General features: G+C 48.6%; 3 protein-coding genes across 6 annotated transcripts; 1 reads left to right on the top strand and 2 right to left on the bottom strand.

Annotated features, from left to right (window-relative positions):
- Positions 1 to 187: 187 nt before the first annotated feature.
- On the bottom strand, positions 188 to 4,461 carry LOC6525181 (gamma-tubulin complex component 2 homolog). Of its 2 annotated transcripts, XM_002100983.3 has the most exons (7): positions 4,110 to 4,461; positions 3,429 to 3,993; positions 2,832 to 3,353; positions 1,719 to 2,764; positions 1,334 to 1,655; positions 1,069 to 1,176; positions 188 to 627 (listed from the first exon to the last, which is right to left on the bottom strand). In XM_002100983.3, the coding sequence occupies exons 1-7, from the start codon at positions 4,163 to 4,165 to the stop codon at positions 409 to 411; spliced, it is 2,838 nt and encodes a 945-aa protein (XP_002101019.1). In that variant the 5' UTR covers positions 4,166 to 4,461; the 3' UTR covers positions 188 to 408. The 2 variants fall into 2 exon arrangements, with proteins under 2 accessions (XP_002101019.1, XP_015046136.1); XM_015190650.2 differs by lacking the exon at positions 1,069 to 1,176 and having other exon boundaries at positions 4,110 to 4,460.
- A 359-nt stretch (positions 4,462 to 4,820) lies between these two features.
- Positions 4,821 to 8,017, top strand: LOC6525180 (vacuolar protein sorting-associated protein 33A). The gene is made up of 2 exons (XM_002100982.4): positions 4,821 to 6,448; positions 7,007 to 8,017. The coding sequence occupies exons 1-2, from the start codon at positions 5,006 to 5,008 to the stop codon at positions 7,415 to 7,417; spliced, it is 1,854 nt and encodes a 617-aa protein (XP_002101018.3). The 5' UTR covers positions 4,821 to 5,005; the 3' UTR covers positions 7,418 to 8,017.
- Positions 8,018 to 9,371: 1,354 nt separating this feature from the next.
- Positions 9,372 to 18,642, bottom strand: LOC6525179 (serine/threonine-protein kinase Tao). 3 transcript variants are annotated; one of them, XM_039371710.2, is made up of 13 exons: positions 18,247 to 18,642; positions 16,123 to 16,449; positions 15,553 to 16,057; positions 15,002 to 15,358; positions 14,327 to 14,938; positions 12,266 to 12,439; positions 11,838 to 12,200; positions 11,655 to 11,777; positions 11,477 to 11,593; positions 11,245 to 11,418; positions 10,942 to 11,163; positions 10,756 to 10,874; positions 9,372 to 10,685 (listed from the first exon to the last, which is right to left on the bottom strand). In XM_039371710.2, exons 2-13 carry the CDS (start codon positions 16,350 to 16,352, stop codon positions 10,562 to 10,564), a joined length of 3,120 nt encoding a protein of 1,039 aa, XP_039227644.1. In that variant the 5' UTR covers positions 16,353 to 16,449; positions 18,247 to 18,642; the 3' UTR covers positions 9,372 to 10,561. The 3 variants fall into 3 exon arrangements, with proteins under 3 accessions (XP_039227644.1, XP_002101017.1, XP_039227647.1); XM_002100981.4 differs by lacking the exons at positions 14,327 to 14,938; positions 15,002 to 15,358; positions 15,553 to 16,057; positions 16,123 to 16,449; positions 18,247 to 18,642 and adding an exon at positions 12,578 to 12,949; XM_039371713.2 differs by lacking the exons at positions 9,372 to 10,685; positions 10,756 to 10,874; positions 10,942 to 11,163; ... (3 more) ...; positions 11,838 to 12,200; positions 12,266 to 12,439 and adding an exon at positions 13,760 to 13,949.
- Between the last annotated feature and the right edge of the window lie 137 nt (positions 18,643 to 18,779).

Raw genomic sequence — 18,779 nt, 5'->3', positions numbered from 1 at the left:
ATTTAGAGTAAGTGTATTCCCACTCAGTGGGCGAGCTAATCGCGGGCGAGCTGATTCAGGATTACGAGGACGAAGTGCATCCAGGTGGGCGGCACAGCCAGCACTCTACGCCGCTGGCTTACGTTGTACTCGGAAATCGTGTCCAGTGCCGTTGATTGCAGTTGTGTGGACGCAAAGGGCAGCGGAGAACATTTCAATTGGTTTATTAGTTCATACATATTCGAATTTGTACAACTAAACGGGAAACAAGTAGTGCGCTTAGTTGGATGGCAAATTAGAAGACATGCGGGAATGGTGGGGAAACATTCTAGTTAAATGTGCGCTTGTGATTATGAAATTCGTTTATCTAATACTTTGTTCTTGTCTTTTCCGCTTGCACAGCCCTTTCGCTGGACTGGACGTGTTGGCTTAGCCCATGGCATCCTTTGCACACATCTTATCCATCTGATCGGAGTAGAACGCATTGAAGTTGATGCGGTGCACGAGATTCATGAAGCAATCGGCGGTGTTCTTCTTCGCCATGTTGTTGATCTGCTTGAGGAACGATATCAGCAAGCCGGTGAATTCCAGATCAAAGCGTTTAACCCGCTCCGAAAACGTATCCGCCGGATCCAGCGAGGTCTCCAACTAACAGGGAACAAAGAAATCACAAGTTAATGGCTGGGAAATACGTAAAAGTTTGTAAGATATAAAAGTAACCCGATTTGAATCGGATTTAAGATAACCAACACAGATTATGTCAACCAAATATTTAAATAATTTAAAATAATACTATTTATAAATAGTTCATTTAAAATGCGATGTTTACGTAGAACAATAATTTCAAGGGCAAGGAAAAAATCCAAACAAGAACTCAATAAGTTATATAATAAAGTTGTAATTTTCTAATATACTATCATGCTATAAAAGATCTAAAATAAAAAATTAAAACTTCAAATAAAGCATTGCATGCAATCCAAATTGGAGAAAAAAATCGGGGCCACGGAAATGGATCCACCGATAACGAAAGTGGGGGAGAACACAGGAACTGAAACGAACAACTTGGGTAAGCACAAGCCTACACAATACCTGTGGCCGGTGCAGGCTCTCCTGTTCGGACTCGGAGCTGTCCGCGCTATCGTGGGTGTCGCATACCATCGACTTGAGCTCAGCGTCCAGAAAGAAACGCTGCGAGCGCTGCGAAGGTGGGGTTTACAAAGGATTCGAGTTGGAGTTGGAGGCGTTGGCAGGCGGGATATAGACATAGAGCATTAAAAGCGGAGCACGAAACAAGGCAAGAAATTTGTACACGAAAAGCAATTTAGCCACCTGGTGTCCTTGCACTGGAACTCACCTGAATGAACTCGCAGAACTTCAGGCAGATCTTGCAGATTTTGAAGATGGCGCGGTTCAGATGCGAAGACTCCGTCAGCATGCAGTTCTTAAGGCACGAGTCGAGGAAGTCCTGATGGAGACGCAGAACGTTATCCACGTTCTCCACCGTCTTCATCTTTTCGATGAAGATGTGCCAGTTGGGCTCGATTATCTCGATCATCATGTAGTACTCCAGGTTCTGAATGGCATTCATCATACGCTGGCGAAGAGTGAACGCCGAACGATAGAGCTCAGCCGCTTGCGGCGAGAACTTTTTGGCAATCGAGTTTTCCTTCCAAATTCTGTTTGCGAAAGAAGAAATTGAATGATCTTGGGCATAAGAGAGGTATGAAGAGGAAACCCACTTGCAGAGTTGGCGCTCCACGTGCTTGCAGTAGAAGAGCTGTCGGAAGAGCATTTGGTACTTGGATATGGAGATGTGGTTTAGCACCAAAGAACAGGGCCACTTCACCTCGTAGGTGAAAGCGAAACACTCGAGGCCGCTTAGGTCGAGGCGGGGCTGTGCCTGCCAGTACTCCTCCTTCTGGTTCATGATCTTGGACATTTGCGTGACCAGGTCGTAGGGCAGCAGCTCGCAGTGCAGATCATCTTTGTAGGGATCGTTACGGGCCGAGGAGAGGCGGAGCGTTAGCCCAAGCAGGTTCTCTAGCGTCATGGGCAGCACGTGATCCACGTTCTTGGTCAGCTCGTCCTCGCAGGCGTCCATGAACTGCATGGTGAAGTCGCCCTGGTTGAGCAGCAAGTAACGCTTCACCGACTGTAGGTGACCCATCAGGTCGTTCTCCGTTAGCAGCACATCCAGCAGCATGCGAGCGGCGAAGTAATAAGCATCGTTAATGACAGAGACGTGCCGCTCGCTGGTCGGATCGAACTCAAGGTGCATCTCCTGCGTGGGCATTACGCGCTTGCCACACTGCCTGATCACATTAAGATACTTGCCGGTGCGCAGGATCTTGTCCGAGTACTTTTCCAGAAACGACGGTATGTGATCGCGACGGACGTTATAGCGCCTCTCCCAATAGTCGTCGGAATAATGCTCGGGCAGCTCGTCGCGGTGAATCACTTCGTTGTCCTCCACGAGGAATTCCTGGTTGCGGTCCACGATCACGCCCTTCTGAATCCACATCTGTAGCATGCGCATGTACGGCTCGGCCGCCTTGCGCGCCAATCCTATGATCAGCTGCTGTGCAGCTCGGTCGCCTTCCAGCCGCTTGATCCGCTCGTGCAGGTACGTCAACACTGCGGCATCCCGATAATCGCTTAGCTGAATGTCCACCAACGAGGTCCAGATCTCCTCCATCACCCAGAGCGTCGGCTGCAGGTAGTAAAGTAGCTTCTGCAATGTTAATCTATGTTGCCGCAGCTCCTGTTCGGCTTGCACGATCAACAGCTAGAACCGGGAGAGAAGAAAGATCAGTTAGCTAAGCATTTGCCAGAACAAGAATGCATATCCTTACGTAGAAGTCGTGCGTAAGATCCTGCAGTGCCTCATTCAGTGAGTTCATCACCTGCCCCTGGCCGTTGGTGGCCGTAACTATCTTCTGCATGCCCATAAAGTAGGAGGCCAATGGCAAGATGTCCTTCACCAGCTCTGCCAGCGAGCGGTCGAGCTGCATGTGTATGTCAAAGCCCGTCTCGAACTTGGCCAGGCCAACGGTAGTAGGATCGGGCTGCCGGGGCACCAGGAGGTTTTCCCGCACGCCCGTGAGACAGTGCAGCAGCTCGTCAAGCAGCAAATTCTCCTGGCTGGAAAGCGGCAGGGCGGCGATCTCAGTCTTTGGCAGCTTGTTCCCGTCCACCTTGTAGTAGTCCCACAGTAAATGAGTGCGGTACTCATCGGGTACGCCAGTTGGCGTCGCTATGACAGTCGCCGACGTCTTTGTGCCGTTGCCCGATCTGCTGCTGAGCGCGTCACTGGCCACCGAGCGGTAGCTGTTCAGGGATCGATCGGATACGGCACTTAGCACACGCTCCTTGATCTGTGTGGGTTGGTTATTGATTATTTAAAGGGGCCAAGTCGATGGCAGCGAACAGCACACTGGGTCTGCACTCACCACACTTAAATCGCCGCGCTCCTCCTTGTTCTGTCCATGGTTGCGTTGCATTGGACCGCGCCTGACGAAGACTCCGGAGGAAGCGTCGGAGTCGGCGGACTTTTTGCTGTTCACCGGCGTCGAGGTGGGAAAGTCCTGGGCCTGGGGCAAGCTAAGCCTGGAGGATGCCGATGAGTATTCCGATGTGCCAGAGCGTGCTGTTGTGGTTGAGCTGGCCGATGTGATTGAGCGTCCCGTTGTTGGGGCTGAAGCGGTTGCGGAGTCTACATCCGAGGCGGAGTTGAACGAGGTCTTAATTCCATGTGGGGAGCCCATTGTCGAAAGGCTAATTCCACTGCTGCACCTGGAGGATATGCCGCTTTCTTTGTATCGTTGGACGAACACCAGCAGTGCGTACATGGGATCCTTGCGTTGGAGGATGTCTGCGATCTCCTTGGTCACCTCTATGAAGTTTGGACGGCTCTCGCTGATGGACACCAACAATTGGAGCAGGTCACAGAGTGGCAGCCGTCGTTCACTAGTGGCCCGGAACTCCCGAACAATGTCCTCCGGAGTGAGGGGCGATCTGTGGGATAAAAAAGGAGGTAAGCTGATGTGCCAGAGGCGGAAAAGAGGCGTGAAAGTAGTGGCGCAGGAGCAGCGGCTAGATCGACTGGCCACCTGTGCACTCAATCCACTTACTGCGACTCTTTGATCAAATCGGTGAGCACTTGGCGCAACGGATCGGTTTTGCTCATCGTGGAGCGGCGATTTACGGTTCCGGGCTTCGTAATTTACAGTTACGGTCGGGAATTGAGCTCTATTTTGAGTGCGCTCTCCTTAATATTTTGTTGTTCTTTTGTGTAATGTTTGAGTGCCGACTGCAACGACAGGGTTGTCATCTGCTGCTTGTAATATTCTAGTCTTTCCGATCCTTGGCCGTTTCGCAACCACAGCTGCTCATTTTAAGCTGAGGACTTGGAGCAACTAGCAAATCAATTTAAACTGAATTGAGCGGCCCAAGCAAAGATGCAAATTGGCATCTGTTTGTGTTTAATTGTGAGGATGTGGTGACACTGGTCGCTGGCGAAAAATTGGTTGTGTTCTGCATCGTTCACACTGCACGGCCTGCTACTGTGATTTTATTGCCTCTAGTTGAAGCCTTTACCAGCGTCTTAACGAAAAATAACACATGAAAATCATAACATATATAGCGATATTTAATAAAACATATTGATTAACCTATACTTTTATTTTTTTTTTATCTTACCTTTATTTAGTTGCTTTAACGAAAAAGGGAATATTTTGCATATGTTTTGATGTTAAATTGCAGGCGAGTGCTAGTGTGAATGCTCCATAGAACCGCGGCGAGTGTGACCGTACTGTAAGTGGGGACCGCTCTGCAAAGCGCAGGCGCTGTCCAAATCAGCTGTTTTGCAGCGCCCACAGTCGCGTCCCTGATCTTCTGCAGCTGAAATCCGTGGGCGTTGCACCAACCCCGCCAACGCACAGCAAAGGCAAACCACCAAGGACACGGGAGCGACCAAGCGGAAGCCGCAGAGCATACGAATCATCACTTCTGTCAAGAGGAAAGGAGCATGTTCCCGCACTTAAAGGGCCATGGACAGCGGGTCAACCTGCAGTTGCTGCAGGAGGCCGCCTGCCGCGAGCTGGTGCAGCAGCTGGAGCGCATCGAGGGTTCCAAGGTGATTGTGCTGGACGAGGCCATGATCGGACCGCTGGACCTGGTTACCCGGCCGAAGCTATTCGCTGATAGAGGCATCCGTCTGCTGGCCCTCAAGCCGGAACTCCACCTGCCGCGCGAGGTGGCCAATGTGGTGTACGTGGTGCGCCCACGCGTGGCGCTCATGGAGCAGCTCGCCAGCCACGTAAAGGCAGGCGGACGAGCAGCTAGTGGTCGGCAGTACCACATCCTGTTCGCCCCAAGGCGTTCATGCCTGTGCATCAGCCAATTGGAGGTCAGCGGCGTGTTGGGCAGCTTCGGAAACATCGAGGAACTGGCCTGGAACTACCTGCCGCTGGACGTCGACCTGGTGTCCATGGAGATGCCCAACGCCTTCCGCGACGTATGCGTGGACGGTGACACCAGTTCGCTGTATCAGGCGGCAGTAGGCCTGGTGCAGCTTCAGCGGCTCTACGGTCGCATTCCCAAGATCTACGGAAAGGGAGAGTTTGCGCACAGGGTATGGGAGCACGCCAAGCAGCTGGGCCGAGATGAGCGGACTCTGTACAACGGCGACAAGGGTGTCGTCGATCAGCTGATCCTCCTGGACAGGAGCATCGATTTGCTCAGCCCCCTGGCCACTCAACTCACCTACGAGGGGCTTATCGATGAGTTTTACGGCATCCGGCAGAACAAACTGACGCTGCCCGCCGAGAACTTTCCCTCTGACGGAACCCTCCCTGGAGGAGGAGGCAGTGGCCCACGAGTCGAGGAATCGCAGTCGTTGCTAGGCGACTCCGAGAAAAAGACCATCCTTCTCCACTCCGGCGAGCAGTTGTACGCGGAGCTGCGCAACAAGCACTTCAACGAGGCTACCAAGCTGCTCGCTCGAAAGGCACGAGAAATTCACGTTCAGATGCACGCCACCTCCCAGGACAAGAGCGTGCAGGAGATCAAGAGCTTCGTCGAGAACCTCCTGCCGCAGCTAATGGCCCAGAAGAAGGCCACCTCGGAGCACACCGCCATCGCTGGCCTCCTGCACGAACAGGTGAACGCGGTGCGCTTCGCTGACGACCTGGCCGCCGAGCAGGAGTTCATGGTTTGCGCAGATCTCGACAAGCCGAGCGCCTACATTGAGGACCTGATTGCCTGCAAGGTGGAGTTGAATCGCGTCCTGCGGCTCATCTGCCTGCAGTGCAACGCCGCCTCCGGGTTCAAGGAGAAGCTGCTAAACCACTACAAACGCGAACTGGTCCATGTCTACGGTCTTGAAGTGCTGCTCACCATCAGCAACCTGGAGAAATCGGGCCTGCTCCATCTGCAAACGGAGTCGCGAGCTTATAGCGTTCTGCGAAAGGTGAGCGCCATTTGTAATTTTTTATGATGATTTTGGATTTCTGCCGAAAATCGATTTTCTGTTTTTTTGCGACTATAAATATCAGTATTTTGATCAGAACTTTCGAAATATTGGTCCGAATATGGAATGACATACCTCGTTGAGCTCGTTATTAAATTTCCTATCGAACTGTGTTTTCAAAAAAAAAAAAAAAAATTCACATTTTTGTCAATTTTTGATGATGTTACCCCTTACAAAAGATGCGAAAATTTGGCCAAAAATTATTTTAACAGAGTCGGTCAAAACATGATTTGGTTGGTTAGTAATGGTAATTAGGAGTACAAAAATGTAATTCTTTTTGCCTTCTGACCATTTTTAGCCAAGTTATACCGAAAATACCAATCCTAAATATTGAAATTTTGCCGAAAATCGATTTTATGTTATTTTGCGTAAATAATGATCAGTATTTTAATCACAGCATTCGAAATATTGGTCCGAATATGGAATGTCATACCTCGTTGAGCTCGTAATTAAATTTCCTATCAAACTGTGTTTTCAAAACCTAATTTCCTCTTGCAGACGCTGCACCTTACGGTGGACGACAATGTCGAAATTGAGCCAAAGGACATCAGCTACGTGCACAGCTTCTACGCTCCGCTGACCGCTCGCCTGGTGGAGCACTCCCTCAAACCGCTGGGATGGCAGTCGCTCAAGAGCCAGATCAACAACCTGCCCGGTCCGACGTTCGAGGACTTTCAGGCGCAGCTGGTGGGCATCGGTGGACGGCACACAGTCACCACAGTCAGCGAGGGATCGCTGCTGAATGTGCCGCGAGTGGTGCTCGTCTGCTTTGTGGGCGGATGCACGTTCGCCGAAATTGCTGCGCTGCGTTTCCTTGCCGCCCAGGAGGACAACAACGTGGAGTTCCTGATTGCCACCACGAAGGTCGTCAACAAACACTCCTTCCTGGACAGCCTGATGAGCTCGTGAGGGCGGCGCCTAAGCCGACTGGAAGCCCATCGCCTGTCCAACGCCCACGGCCTGGCACGTGGATGAAACGCGTCCGTTCCGCTGAAGCCGAGATCAAAAAGAAAGGGCAAGCGGCGCAGCGCGGCAATCGGTAATGCGGATCAGAATCCAGGGTGCTAGGGACCTTGGGAATAGCTCGATTACTAAGGACTCGCCGGCACGCGAAAACCATAAAATATTTATTTTTCGATCGCGGCATTTATTCGTGTACTCTATATATATATATATCGTTAAAGAAGCCTGTATATGGATACAAGCATATATTTATGTATACCGAAGTATGTAGTCTTAAGCGAAAAATTCCAAATCCCATTTATTCAAGCTTGGCAATTGTAGGTTTAAGTGCAAATAATTCCAACTTACAATCATACTTGTGCAAGACAAATATTTTCATAATAAAGTGTTTAGTCAATGTTATGCTACATTCTCCAGCGACATATACAGATTACAAAGCTACTTAATCGCATAATCGATGTTCACAATTTCCCGACTAGCCCAATGCTTTTACATGTGTTGCTTGTAAATGGTTATGAACTTATAAATGATGTGAATTTGATCTAACTTGTGTATTTGTGTGTGCTCAAAAGCAAAAGCATTGAATGTTCCTTCAAGCTTATCCATAACTATATCATATATAAAACGCATTGTATGAAATGGGTGGCTATTTCAATATATAAACATCCAAGTATGAGTATGGAGTTGTGACAACCAACAGCTACAAAGATCTTTGAGATTTCGGGGATTAGTCTTTTTATGGTGGACGTTTTACCACTCTATGCAGATAAGCCAAAGTCAACAAAAATGTGTTATGGTCGAATTTCGAGTGGAACGATTTGATTCTGTGTTTTATGAAATCAATATTCTCATATTTATGTGCAAGTCCTAAATGTACAATATCAAACTGGACATTTGAATGGGGTTTAAATTATTTTGTCCGAGTTCATTTGACTCGATGTAAATGTAATTTATTGAAATTTCAAATAAACGGAAAGCATTCCAAACAAGCGTTTTAATAATCTTTCTACAATGTTTGTATCGGAACACAGCTCGATACTCGATACTCGACTATAAGATACCCGTCACTCTGGTGAATGAAGCCTGAAAAAGGATGGAGATGTGCATGGAGCAAAACTTACTTAGCTGTATAGCGGTATAGACATCCTGCCCAGAATCCGCTGTCCATGGCCCATTAAGCTGAACACGAACTGCGAGCTTGTGTATTTTTAAATAAGTTTTATTTTATTGACATTGACGTGCATCAATTGAATTGTTATTCGTTTTCCATCTTCAGTTACCGTAATTGCAAAAATACAATTTATATTCGTATAATAATTATTACAATAATAAAAAAAAAAAACAATTTTATAAACATAAAAATATTACATATACTGTGTTCCCCGTGCTTCTGTTTAGCTATCTCTATCTCTCTCGTTTCCCGTGTCCACGTCCACCTTCATTCCTTCATTTCGCTCCTGTTTCCCAAACGCGGGTATATATATCCATATATGGACGTTGGATGCTGGTGGCCACTGGTGGACACTGGTGGACACTGGTGGACACTGGTGCACCCAGCGTAATATCAACGGAAATATCGAAAATTAGCCGACCCTCTCTGCCTGCCACTTCGATGCTACGATCCTTTGATCCTTCGCTCTTTGCGATCATGGGAGTTGCGTTAAATTTAGTTTAGTTTAATTAATGACTAACGGAAATATATGCTTGCTTTGTTTCAGTTTTGCAGAATTCTATGTGAAATATAATTCTTTAGTGAAATATTATCGGCTGCATACTGTCGCGTTTCCCTCGTGAATGTTGGGGGTTTGTGGGTGTAGTGTTTCCGTGGGTTTGGATCAGACCAGATCAACATACATGCGAGTGAGTGAAGGAAAAATCATATTTCCACGTAAACATAATCTTTGAATAATTAAACGTTTTTATGCTTTAATTTTCTATACAATTTTTATTGTTTTGACTAAGCATTTTGCAATTTGCATTAATTAACTCTAAAATAGGCTTATTTTAGTTTTATATATATTATATCCTTTTTGTTATAACAAACAAAACTAAATTAATTGTAAACAAAATGAATCTTTTTGCGTTTTAATATTTGCGGGATTTATAATAATTTTGGCCATAAAACTTATCGTACAGCAAGTAAAATAATAAATTTGTTATTTCTCATTTCATTTAAAAAAATACTTTTATTTGAATCGAATCGAGTCAAAGTAGAAAAACATAACGTAAACCGAAATTGTTGAACCTAACAACATGCAAAAATGGCAATCGATGTACGCCTGAACCGAACTGCGATCGCAGCCCCAGCGACTATCAATTGAAAATAACATTTAAAAATCTCGCAAACCCGAGTGCGAAGGCCAACTGAATGATCTATTTCCGCGAGTTTTAACAAATAATACACACCTAATTACTTTCGTGACATTTTTGCAGCGCGAGAGCACAAATATATAAATGGTTAACAAATCAAAATGGTGATTGATTCAGTTATTCGGTAATAATATCAAATTAGACTTTAGATTTAAACACTTTGCCTATCAAAGTTTGATGTTGATCTTTGTTTGCTTGCTTGCTTGTTTGTTTGTTTGTTTGTTGTGTTATTGTTTGTGTATGACATTTATGCTTACATATATAATTATTTATTTATGTTTGTTGTTTTCTCTTTGTTTTGATTGATCTTGTATTAAATGGTTTCAAATTTTAGTATCTTGTTGCCACCTCCGATCGAGTTTCTTTTAATACAAAACTATTGCAGCTTTAGCTTGTTGTAACTTTTAGAAAATACTTGGGTTCTCATGTTTCCTAAGCAACCAATCCGATAATTGATCGCAGTTATGTGTATGGTGTATTGTGTATTGTGTATTCTGTGTTGTGGGTTGTGTGTCGTGTTCCTAGTTCCTACAAAAACATTGCTAGCCAGGACTGTTTCTGCTGCTATTGTTTCTGTTGATGTTTTAGCGGCGATTTCTGTTGCTTGTGTCGGGCTCTAGTTGTTGCTGTCGTACTGTTGGCTTTATAATTTCCATTAAAATTGAAGTAGTTCATATTACTAAACACTTGTTGTGGGGGTTGGCATTGTTGTTGTCTATGCTATAGCGAACCAGCCGGAAAACTTGTTGAACTATTGCTATGGGCTAAACTAATCATTGAACCAGACAGACTTCCCTCCTCATCTCCGTAGGCTTCACGAGATACCTCAATCAGAGATAAAGTGCTGCAGAAAGAACACATATATGATTAGTTGTCTCCTCCTGATTTGCATCGATGTAGATGATGTTGATTACCTGAAACCTAGGGCTATTGATTCGTTATCAAAAGCTTCCAATTCTTTAGTATGCTTCTCGTGTTTCATGCGCAAGCGCTCGGCGCGTTCCTGGTTAAATTGCTGCAACTCGGCGTCCATCTGTGGAAGAGAGGATGTCGATAAGGTCAGACACTACACTCGCCCTGAGGACACGGCAAACGCCCACCTTATTCTCGAGCAGACCTCGCCGCACACTGACGCGGTTCTCGAGCTCTCGACGCTCGCGATCGCGCTGCTCCTGTGCCTGCTTCTTGTTCTTGTTCTGGTAGGCAGTGAGCATTTCCAGCTCGTACTCCAGCTGCTCGTGAGTACGTTGGCACTCGATCACTTGGCTTTCGTCTAGTTTGTAGCTCTGACTTTGGAACATGTCCGCAATGCTTTGCTCGTACTGCAATGAAATGAGTTACGTTAGCTCCATCGAGTATTGGGATGACTTTTACTATGTGCTCCTATTGTGTCTGCAACGCACCTGTTCACCCAGCAGCGTCAGCTTGCGATGCTTCTCTTCCTTCAGCTGCTTGATGACCTCCTTCTGTTGCTCCTTTGGTGTCGTCTGCAGTACTTGGGCCTTGTAGCGTTTGTATTGCTTCGTCTGTGTCTTGCATGTTTCCCGGAACTGCTTACGTATCTGGAGCTCCTTTTGCTGTTATGTGATCAAATTGGTTATCCTATCTTTTCACGACTGTGCATGCAGTACATACCTTCAAGCTCTTCGGCTGTTGCCTTAGCTCAACCGCATGCTTGCGTACCAGCTCCTTCTTAATGCGGTCCATGTAGTCTTTTTGATTATGCAACTCTGTATCGTGTTGCTTGTTTATCTGCGGTGGCAAATGGGATTTGTGTGGATGTGCACTATGGCTAGGAATTTGTGCAACTCACCTGCTCCTCGCGCAACTGGTGTACGCTCTTCTGCTGGCGGTACTCCAGCTCCTGTGTCTTTTCGTGGTGCTTAAGAAGCATGGCGTGTGCCTGTTGCAGTTGCTGCTCCTTCTTTCCGAGCTCCTGCAAAAGCAAAAGGGTTAGGCCAATAACTAATTTCTCTACCATGTTGGGTTCGCTTACGTCGCGCAGCTGCTGATCCTCGTGCTCGTGCTGCATGATCATGCGCTTGCGCTTGAACTTGCGCATCTCCAGCTCGATGTACTGCTTCTGGGCCTGGAGCATGCGCTGCTCCTCCTGCGCCTCGTGCTGCTTGAGGTTGTCCTTCTGCGACTGCAGGGTAAGATCGCGCTGCCGCTTGGGCGTCGACTCATCCATGGAGAGCTCCCGCTTCCAGCGCTCCTTGTTCGCCTTGTACTCCTTCTTGCGGTTCAGGTCGTACACCTTGCGGTCGTTCTCCTGCTTCAGCGTAATCTCTTTGTGTAGTTTCTTCTCGGCGGCACTAGTTTGCTTAGCCCGCCTCTCCACATCCTGCTGGTGCTTCGCCTGCAAGCGATCAATGGTTAGTGAGAGTTGCCTTCAGTTAATCTAGCCCCACAGCCCACACTTACCTCAAGCCGATCGAGGTCCCTCGTGAAGTTGTGGAGCAGCGTGTCGTACTCCTTGTCCAGGGCCGTCTTGTGCGCCTCCATGTCCACCTTGCACTTCTCCTCCAGCTTGACCAGGTGCGCCTGGTGCTCGCGTCGCATCCGCTTGTAGCCGGACATCTGCTCGTGCATCTCCTCCTGCCGGATCGCGGATGGTGGGATGGCGCACAGTGGGGCAAAGAATGCACACATGGTTAGAGGCGTGGAAATGCGAATAGCAGCAGCGGGACCACTACGGCAAATTGTACACTACTTCTGCGACTAACTGTAACTTACAAAACCGCTGCCGAACTCCAGCTCAACCATAACCTCAACGGGCGCAAATCTCGGCCAAAACATTGGCTCCTCGGCCTTCTAGGCTTCCGTCACGCCAACGGATTCTAAGTTCTAGCTACGTATTATTGGGTTTTGGCAAAAGAGTTTCTGAAGCGGAATGCGCAATACTTCTACTGGCTTTCCAAGCAGCCAACACAAGCTTAAGCAACTCGAAGCCTGGTTTCTTTTAGTGTGACCCTTTCGGGGATGACGGGGTGGTCTTGTGGATCGCCTTTCAACAGGGTGATCCTTGTCAAGCGTTACAAGGCGATATGCAATAGTCCAACTGGAAGGGGAGTAATGGCGAACTGGAAGGTGGCACTGCTGTTACACTCAAAGAATACATTTGTGCATTCCAAACAGAAGTGACAAGTGAGTTCCGAAAATATACAATTGTAATTGTGTATTGTTCAAGTGCATTTTCATGCCAGCTTGTTCACATATTTTTGAATAGAACATGATATTCACAACAAATGTGGAAGGCATGACTAAACGAGTTTGTTTTATCAAGAAAGCGTCTCATTGAATAGCTCTGTTAAATTGCAAAATGATATGGATTGCACTTAGAATAGTATATCAGCCCATAACTTTCTCCAACTTCATTGAGAAATTATTTAAATGAAGGCGATATTGCTGTTCTTGATGTTACAGCAGCACCGGGATGATTGTTTCTTTGGTAGAATAGAGTTTGTGAGAGCGAGGATCAAGTATCAGGTGAGCACTAGTGCTTGATTAATCAGTAAACAACTACTTTTAAAACGTAAAATATGTGTTCAGTGTAAATATTCAAGAGCTGACAAAATTTCAGCTCCAAACTGAGGACGACAAGTTGACATTGCTACTGTTGTTTGCGCCACTGGTGGCGCGAATGGAAGGTGCGAATGAACTGGCCTAGCTAGCTACCAAGCTCAGAACGAACCATTTGAGATTGCTTACACTTGAGGGACACGGTAAACAGATGAGTTCTAAGCCATGAGGGCGTGCCAATGACCAGGGACTGTGGGGTGGTTGGCCGACGAGCGTGGGAAACGAGTACAGGTGGAGGCTGGCGAGGATGGGCTGCGGTTTGAATGTGATGGCGGATGCAATTGCAGATGCAACAGCAAAGGCTAACTACAGTAAGTACATGGTACCGGCAGCGACTGCTTTTAAAACTTTATTTCTCAATTGATTGGCGCCTCCGCTCTGGCTAGGAAATTACACAGGGACAGTGGCGTTTCGGGTCTTTCTTGCTGCCGGCCTTTTGCTGGCTCTCGCTCCGCCGGCTGCCGTCGCGGCAATCGCTGTTGATGTGGTCGCCACCACACAGCTGCGAACAGAAGTTATAGCGCGCCTGTTCGAGGATGCGGGAGGAAAACAATAAACACAACAAAGAGCTTGTAGTAGAGGGCAAAAGTTAGAAGACATGGGGATGGCGGAAGCGTAGCGACGAGCTGGGAGGGGGAATGGATTGGCCAGCCGGCGGATGACTGCCGACCATATTGATGCTGACAGGACGGGTTACACACAAAGGCCGCGCGGTATGGAATGCAATCGGTGCTGGGACCGCGACTTGCAATTGGAAACGGGCATGACCCCGTATAGTGCCCATGGAGGTGGATTATCTATGCTGCAGCCAGGCGACTTCCCTGGACTCACCCCAACGAGAGAGCGCACACAGAAATCTACGGCCAAGGCAGGAGTATTGATAAACGAAACGCGATAACGCACCTGCATGTGCTCCTTTTGCTGCTTGGTCACGATACTGGTGGTGCGTATGGTGGCAAAGTTGTTGGGCCCGTGGTCGTTGACTGCGTTGGAGATGGCCTGTTGCGAGGACGCGGAGCTGGCCGCATACACGGCCGCTTGGGCGGCGGGCGTCGTCAGATAGCGCGGCTGAATGGGCTGCATGCGATCCGCCAGGGGTCCACCAGATGCCGGAGAACCTCCACCGCTGCCACCGGTTCCAGTGCCTCCGCCTCCCACGTGGCCCATCGCACTCAGATGCGGCAGAACGGAAATAGGCGGTGGTAGCACTGGAGCAGGCGCTGGTGCCGGCACCACCGAGGCCGAGTTAGTTGGCGTCACATTGTTGTTCATGCTGTGCATTATATTGGGCAGCGGCGGCCGGTTTCGATGGCGCGACGAGTTTCGGGACACGGCTCCGGGCGGAACTGCCTGTCCTTGTTGGCCGCTTGGCCAGCTGGGCGGCGGCTGCTGGTGTGGATGGTGATGGTGGTGCATTGCCGCCGCCACAGCGGCGCTAGCCGCCTGCTGGTGGTGGTGCGCAGCGATATGGTGATGATTCTGTGCCGCAGCCGGTATGGAATTGGATGAGGAGCTCTGCAAGATTAGAAACAAAAATAAGTGAAGGGTGTCGTAAAAGAGAACACGTTTTATGCTCACCTGACTACTGGCTGCCGATACACCCACCGAGTGTATGGAGTGTTCCGAAGTAATACTATTGCTCTTGCTGCTGTCGCCGCCGGCATGGTCGTCCTGTTGGTCATCGGTGTCGCCCACGGCGCTCTCCGTCTCGCAGGTGTCCACCATGAGTATCTTTTTCATCTTGCGGTAGTTAAGGTTGTCCAGCTCGCGCACGGCTGACTTGGTGCGCGCGATCAGCTCCAGCAGCACGGTGTCGGAACGCGGTCGGGTCACGTAGGCGTGGGTCAACAGCTTGCCCGACGAGGGTCGCTCTGCTGGCATCTTCTTGAGGCACAGTTCAACAAAGCTGCAGAACGCATCCGACCAGTCGTTCTTCTGTCGGGGTGAAATCGAATAGGTTTGATAAATATTTAAAGCATTCAAATTACACTTCCTTTCAAAAGGTAATTTTCTTTTCGCATATGGGAATCATAAACACATTTGTAAACAAGAGACGCGTGTGAACAAATAGATCCAATAACTTTCAACAGACCCAATAGTGGGAAACGAAGCCTGCGATTTCTACTCACCGGAAGAGTCGGCGACTCATTCTGCGCAATGTGGTAGAGCGCCGACATGGCGTTCATGTTAAAGTAGGGAGGCTTGCGCTCCGCCAGCTCGATGCAGGTGATGCCCAGAGACCACACGTCCACCTTGCCATCGTATTGGCCCTCGTCCATGGCCAGGATCACCTCGGGCGCCATCCAATAGGGCGTGCCGACAAAACTGTTGGCCGGACACTTGATGGCAGCGCTACCGAAATCGGCCAGCTTGACGACGCCGTTGTCCGTGAGCAGGATGTTGCCTGCCTTGATGTCGCGGTGGATGCGGCCCAGCGAGTGCAGATAGCTCAACCCACTGAGCACGCCCAGACAGATGGCAGCGATCTCGTCCTCGTGCAGCGGCTTCTTGTGCACCTCGATGATATCCGAGGCGGAGCCCACGCAGTACTCCATCACCAGCCAGGCGGTCGACTCGCGCAGATAGCATCCCTTGTATTCTATGGTGTTTGGGTGGTTCAATTGGCGAAGGAATCTATTGTGTATACATAAATTTATTATAAACCAGTTAAGCGAACGCATGTGTCTGCCGGTGCTCACCGTATCTCTTTGAGAATGTCCTGCCACTTCTCCTGGCTCTGCTTGCCGGTGTAGGACATCTTTTTGATGGCCACGATCTCCTTGGTGAGGTTGCATCGCGCATAGTAGACCGCGCCGAACGACCCATGGCCGATTTCGCGCAGGTCCTCGAAGATTTTCTCCGGGTCATGCTTGTTGAATAGGTCGGCTATTTCCGGATCCTTGAGACTACCAGGTCGTGCCGAAGGCATGGCTGACTTTCATGCTCTAGCCCAGCTCACTCAGTGGTCGACCTGCGTGCTTTTCCTCGTCTGCAGCTCCAGTTGGCTACTCTACTGGCTTGAAGTTCTGCGCGGATCGGGTGGGGCGAGAAGAAGACGATTCCGGTTAGTCAGTCACAGTCACAGCCTGCGCCAGTCACTTAGTCATGTTCAAAGGGTCCACATTTTAGGGGATTTCAGGGGGAAGCGCTGAGACTGGGGACCAATCGACTTGGGCGGCACGGGGCGTGGCGGGTATGGCTGGCCCAGTGGGCAGTGGGCACTGTGCTTTGGACAGTGACTGCATGGACGAGCGAACGGACGGACTGACGGATGGATGGAAACAGCCAAAAGCCGACTATCATCAAATCGATCAAGTGATTCACGCTCGCTTATACTGTACGAATCATTCAGAACTCTGAATTCCACACGCAGCACGGCCTTATCGCAAATAAATTCACTGTTGGCCGTGTCTTTTATGGCCAGGCTATTTTCCTCAACTTGTTACCAACTTGTCAGCTGCTTTTTGGCCAGATTGCGACAGCTGGGAAGTAAGTGGTTTAGGGCATTTGGCAGTCGCCATGACTAACGCCGTTTAGTTTATTGGCTTGGTTATCGAACAAGGAATGAGTGTAGGGGATGCGCACGTGCAGTAGGGAGGTTATTTGTGGCCCGGCTGGGCTATCTAGCTATCTAGGTGTAGGGTATGCACACGTGCTGCAGGGTATTCAAGGGTCTTTACGACTGACACACACACACGCGAGCTGCCAAGGAGTAACGGCACCAAAGGGGTGCATTTGTCGCCGTTGCGAATCCACACACTCATACACACACACACATATATATCGGAGTGTGCATGTGTGTGCATGCGGAGGCGTTTTGCGGGCGTCTGCGGATATCCGCCGGCTAAAGACGCGAATTTTGGCCCCCGCCGGAGCTCCGGCTTTAAACTATCGCCGCCTGGCAAAAATACTCAATACAATTAGGCCGTTGTGGTGCGGCGATTGCAACTCATTACTTGCGACGCGAAACAGAAACACGCCTATTTTTCATAGCCACACACTATTGCACAAAGAGCAGCCATGTCGCTCACGCACACACGCGCACGCCGTATATGTATATGTGCGGTTGGATTGCTTGTTGTTTTGCATTTCGGGCGACACAAATTCAATTCAATTCGTGCCTTTTCCGTGGCTTCGCTCAGCTCCCCGCCACAGGGAATTGTAGTGGAAAACTAAAGAGTTATGCGATTCGGGATTGATTTTCAGTTGGTTTGCTGCCTTTTCTTTGGGTGCGGATTCAGGCACACACAAAAGACGAAAAAAAAAACGCACGAAGGCGGTGATGCTGCGCCAGTTGTTGGCTCCCTTCGCTGGCTGCCCGATTTGTGACCGATTACCATGGTTGATTTATGTGTTACGATTAAAATTGGCGTATTTTGCTACACTTTGCAACTGTTTTGAATCGCCTAATTTTGTTTTGCTTGCACACACACACACGGGGGAGCAGACAAATACACACACATTCGTACGGTCCGACTGGTGCTGTCTCTTTCTCAAAATCAGATGTAGCACTTTAAATCCGCAAAATGCGTTGTATTTACTTGGAATTTGTGGGATAAATGATTATAGTAAATTGTCATTTTGCTGAATAATCAATTTAATGGGCAGATGGCACACAAGAAATTAGCATTTATTGGCCAAAACGCAAACGCGAAAAAGAACAGTATGCACATACACACACGTATTCGAACATACGCATTCACAAACACAGGCACACACGCACACAGGGATGGAGAGACAGTGGAAAATGCATAAATCTGGTGAGGCGAAAAAAAAAACGTATCGAAACGATTGAACTTTTTCCACTGCGCTCGAGGGCTTACATTTGGCAATTAATTAGTGCTTGTTTGTTTATCGGCACAACTGGGTCTTGCTTTTCGCATCTGTATGCATTTTTCCCTCATGCGTCGCTCTCCCCACGCCCGCTGCTGCTGTTATTGGCCCTGCTGCGACTGCGATTGCGACTGGGAATCGGAATGGGACTGGTAGTGGTAGTGGTAGTGGTACTGCTACTGGGAATGGCAACTATTGCCCTGCACTGCACACGCGTTGCGTTCACGAGTCCGCACTGGCTACGCATCTCGAGTGCCGAGCACCGGATTCGGGGGATAGTTACGTCGCAGATGCACCCATCTACGGCCCGGAAAATTCGCAGCGATTGTCTATTTGCAACTTTTCTTCACCCGTTTCTCTAATTAAATTCCGTAAAGTTCACGTTCACACACCACACAGTGTTACCAGATCGGTGGAGCGGCTTTTCCCCAAAAATGGCCACTGACGGCCCTGAGTTTTTACTAAAAAATCCCTATTTTAGGCGATATATTCTCAAGTGATTTTCATTCGCAATGTTTTATGA

This window comes from Drosophila yakuba, chromosome X, assembly GCF_016746365.2.
Source record: "Drosophila yakuba strain Tai18E2 chromosome X, Prin_Dyak_Tai18E2_2.1, whole genome shotgun sequence".
Taxonomy (NCBI): domain Eukaryota; kingdom Metazoa; phylum Arthropoda; class Insecta; order Diptera; family Drosophilidae; genus Drosophila; species Drosophila yakuba.
Note: the sequence above shows the minus strand (reverse complement) of the source record. Positions and strands in the feature narration are given on the sequence as shown.

Bases quoted from the DNA above. Each gene is read 5' to 3' on its own strand.
- LOC6525181 (XM_002100983.3), bottom strand. From the start codon at position 4,165: ATGAGCAAAACCGATCCGTTGCGCCAAGTGCTCACCGATTTGATCAAA. The intron at 3,994-4,109 runs GTAAGTGGATTG...TTTATCCCACAG, and splicing joins GATTTGATCAAAGAGTCGCA to ATCGCCCCTCACTCCGGAGG. The intron at 1,656-1,718 runs GTGGGTTTCCTC...TTTCGCAAACAG, and splicing joins GTGGAGCGCCAACTCTGCAA to AATTTGGAAGGAAAACTCGA.
- LOC6525180 (XM_002100982.4), top strand. From the start codon at position 5,006: ATGTTCCCGCACTTAAAGGGCCATGGACAGCGGGTCAACCTGCAGTTG. The intron at 6,449-7,006 runs GTGAGCGCCATT...TTCCTCTTGCAG, and splicing joins CTTATAGCGTTCTGCGAAAG to ACGCTGCACCTTACGGTGGA.
- LOC6525179 (XM_039371710.2), bottom strand. From the start codon at position 16,352: ATGCCTTCGGCACGACCTGGTAGTCTCAAGGATCCGGAAATAGCCGAC. The intron at 16,058-16,122 runs GTGAGCACCGGC...TATACACAATAG, and splicing joins GACATTCTCAAAGAGATACG to ATTCCTTCGCCAATTGAACC. The intron at 10,875-10,941 runs GTGGGCGTTTGC...TCTCTTCCACAG, and splicing joins GAGGTCTGCTCGAGAATAAG to ATGGACGCCGAGTTGCAGCA.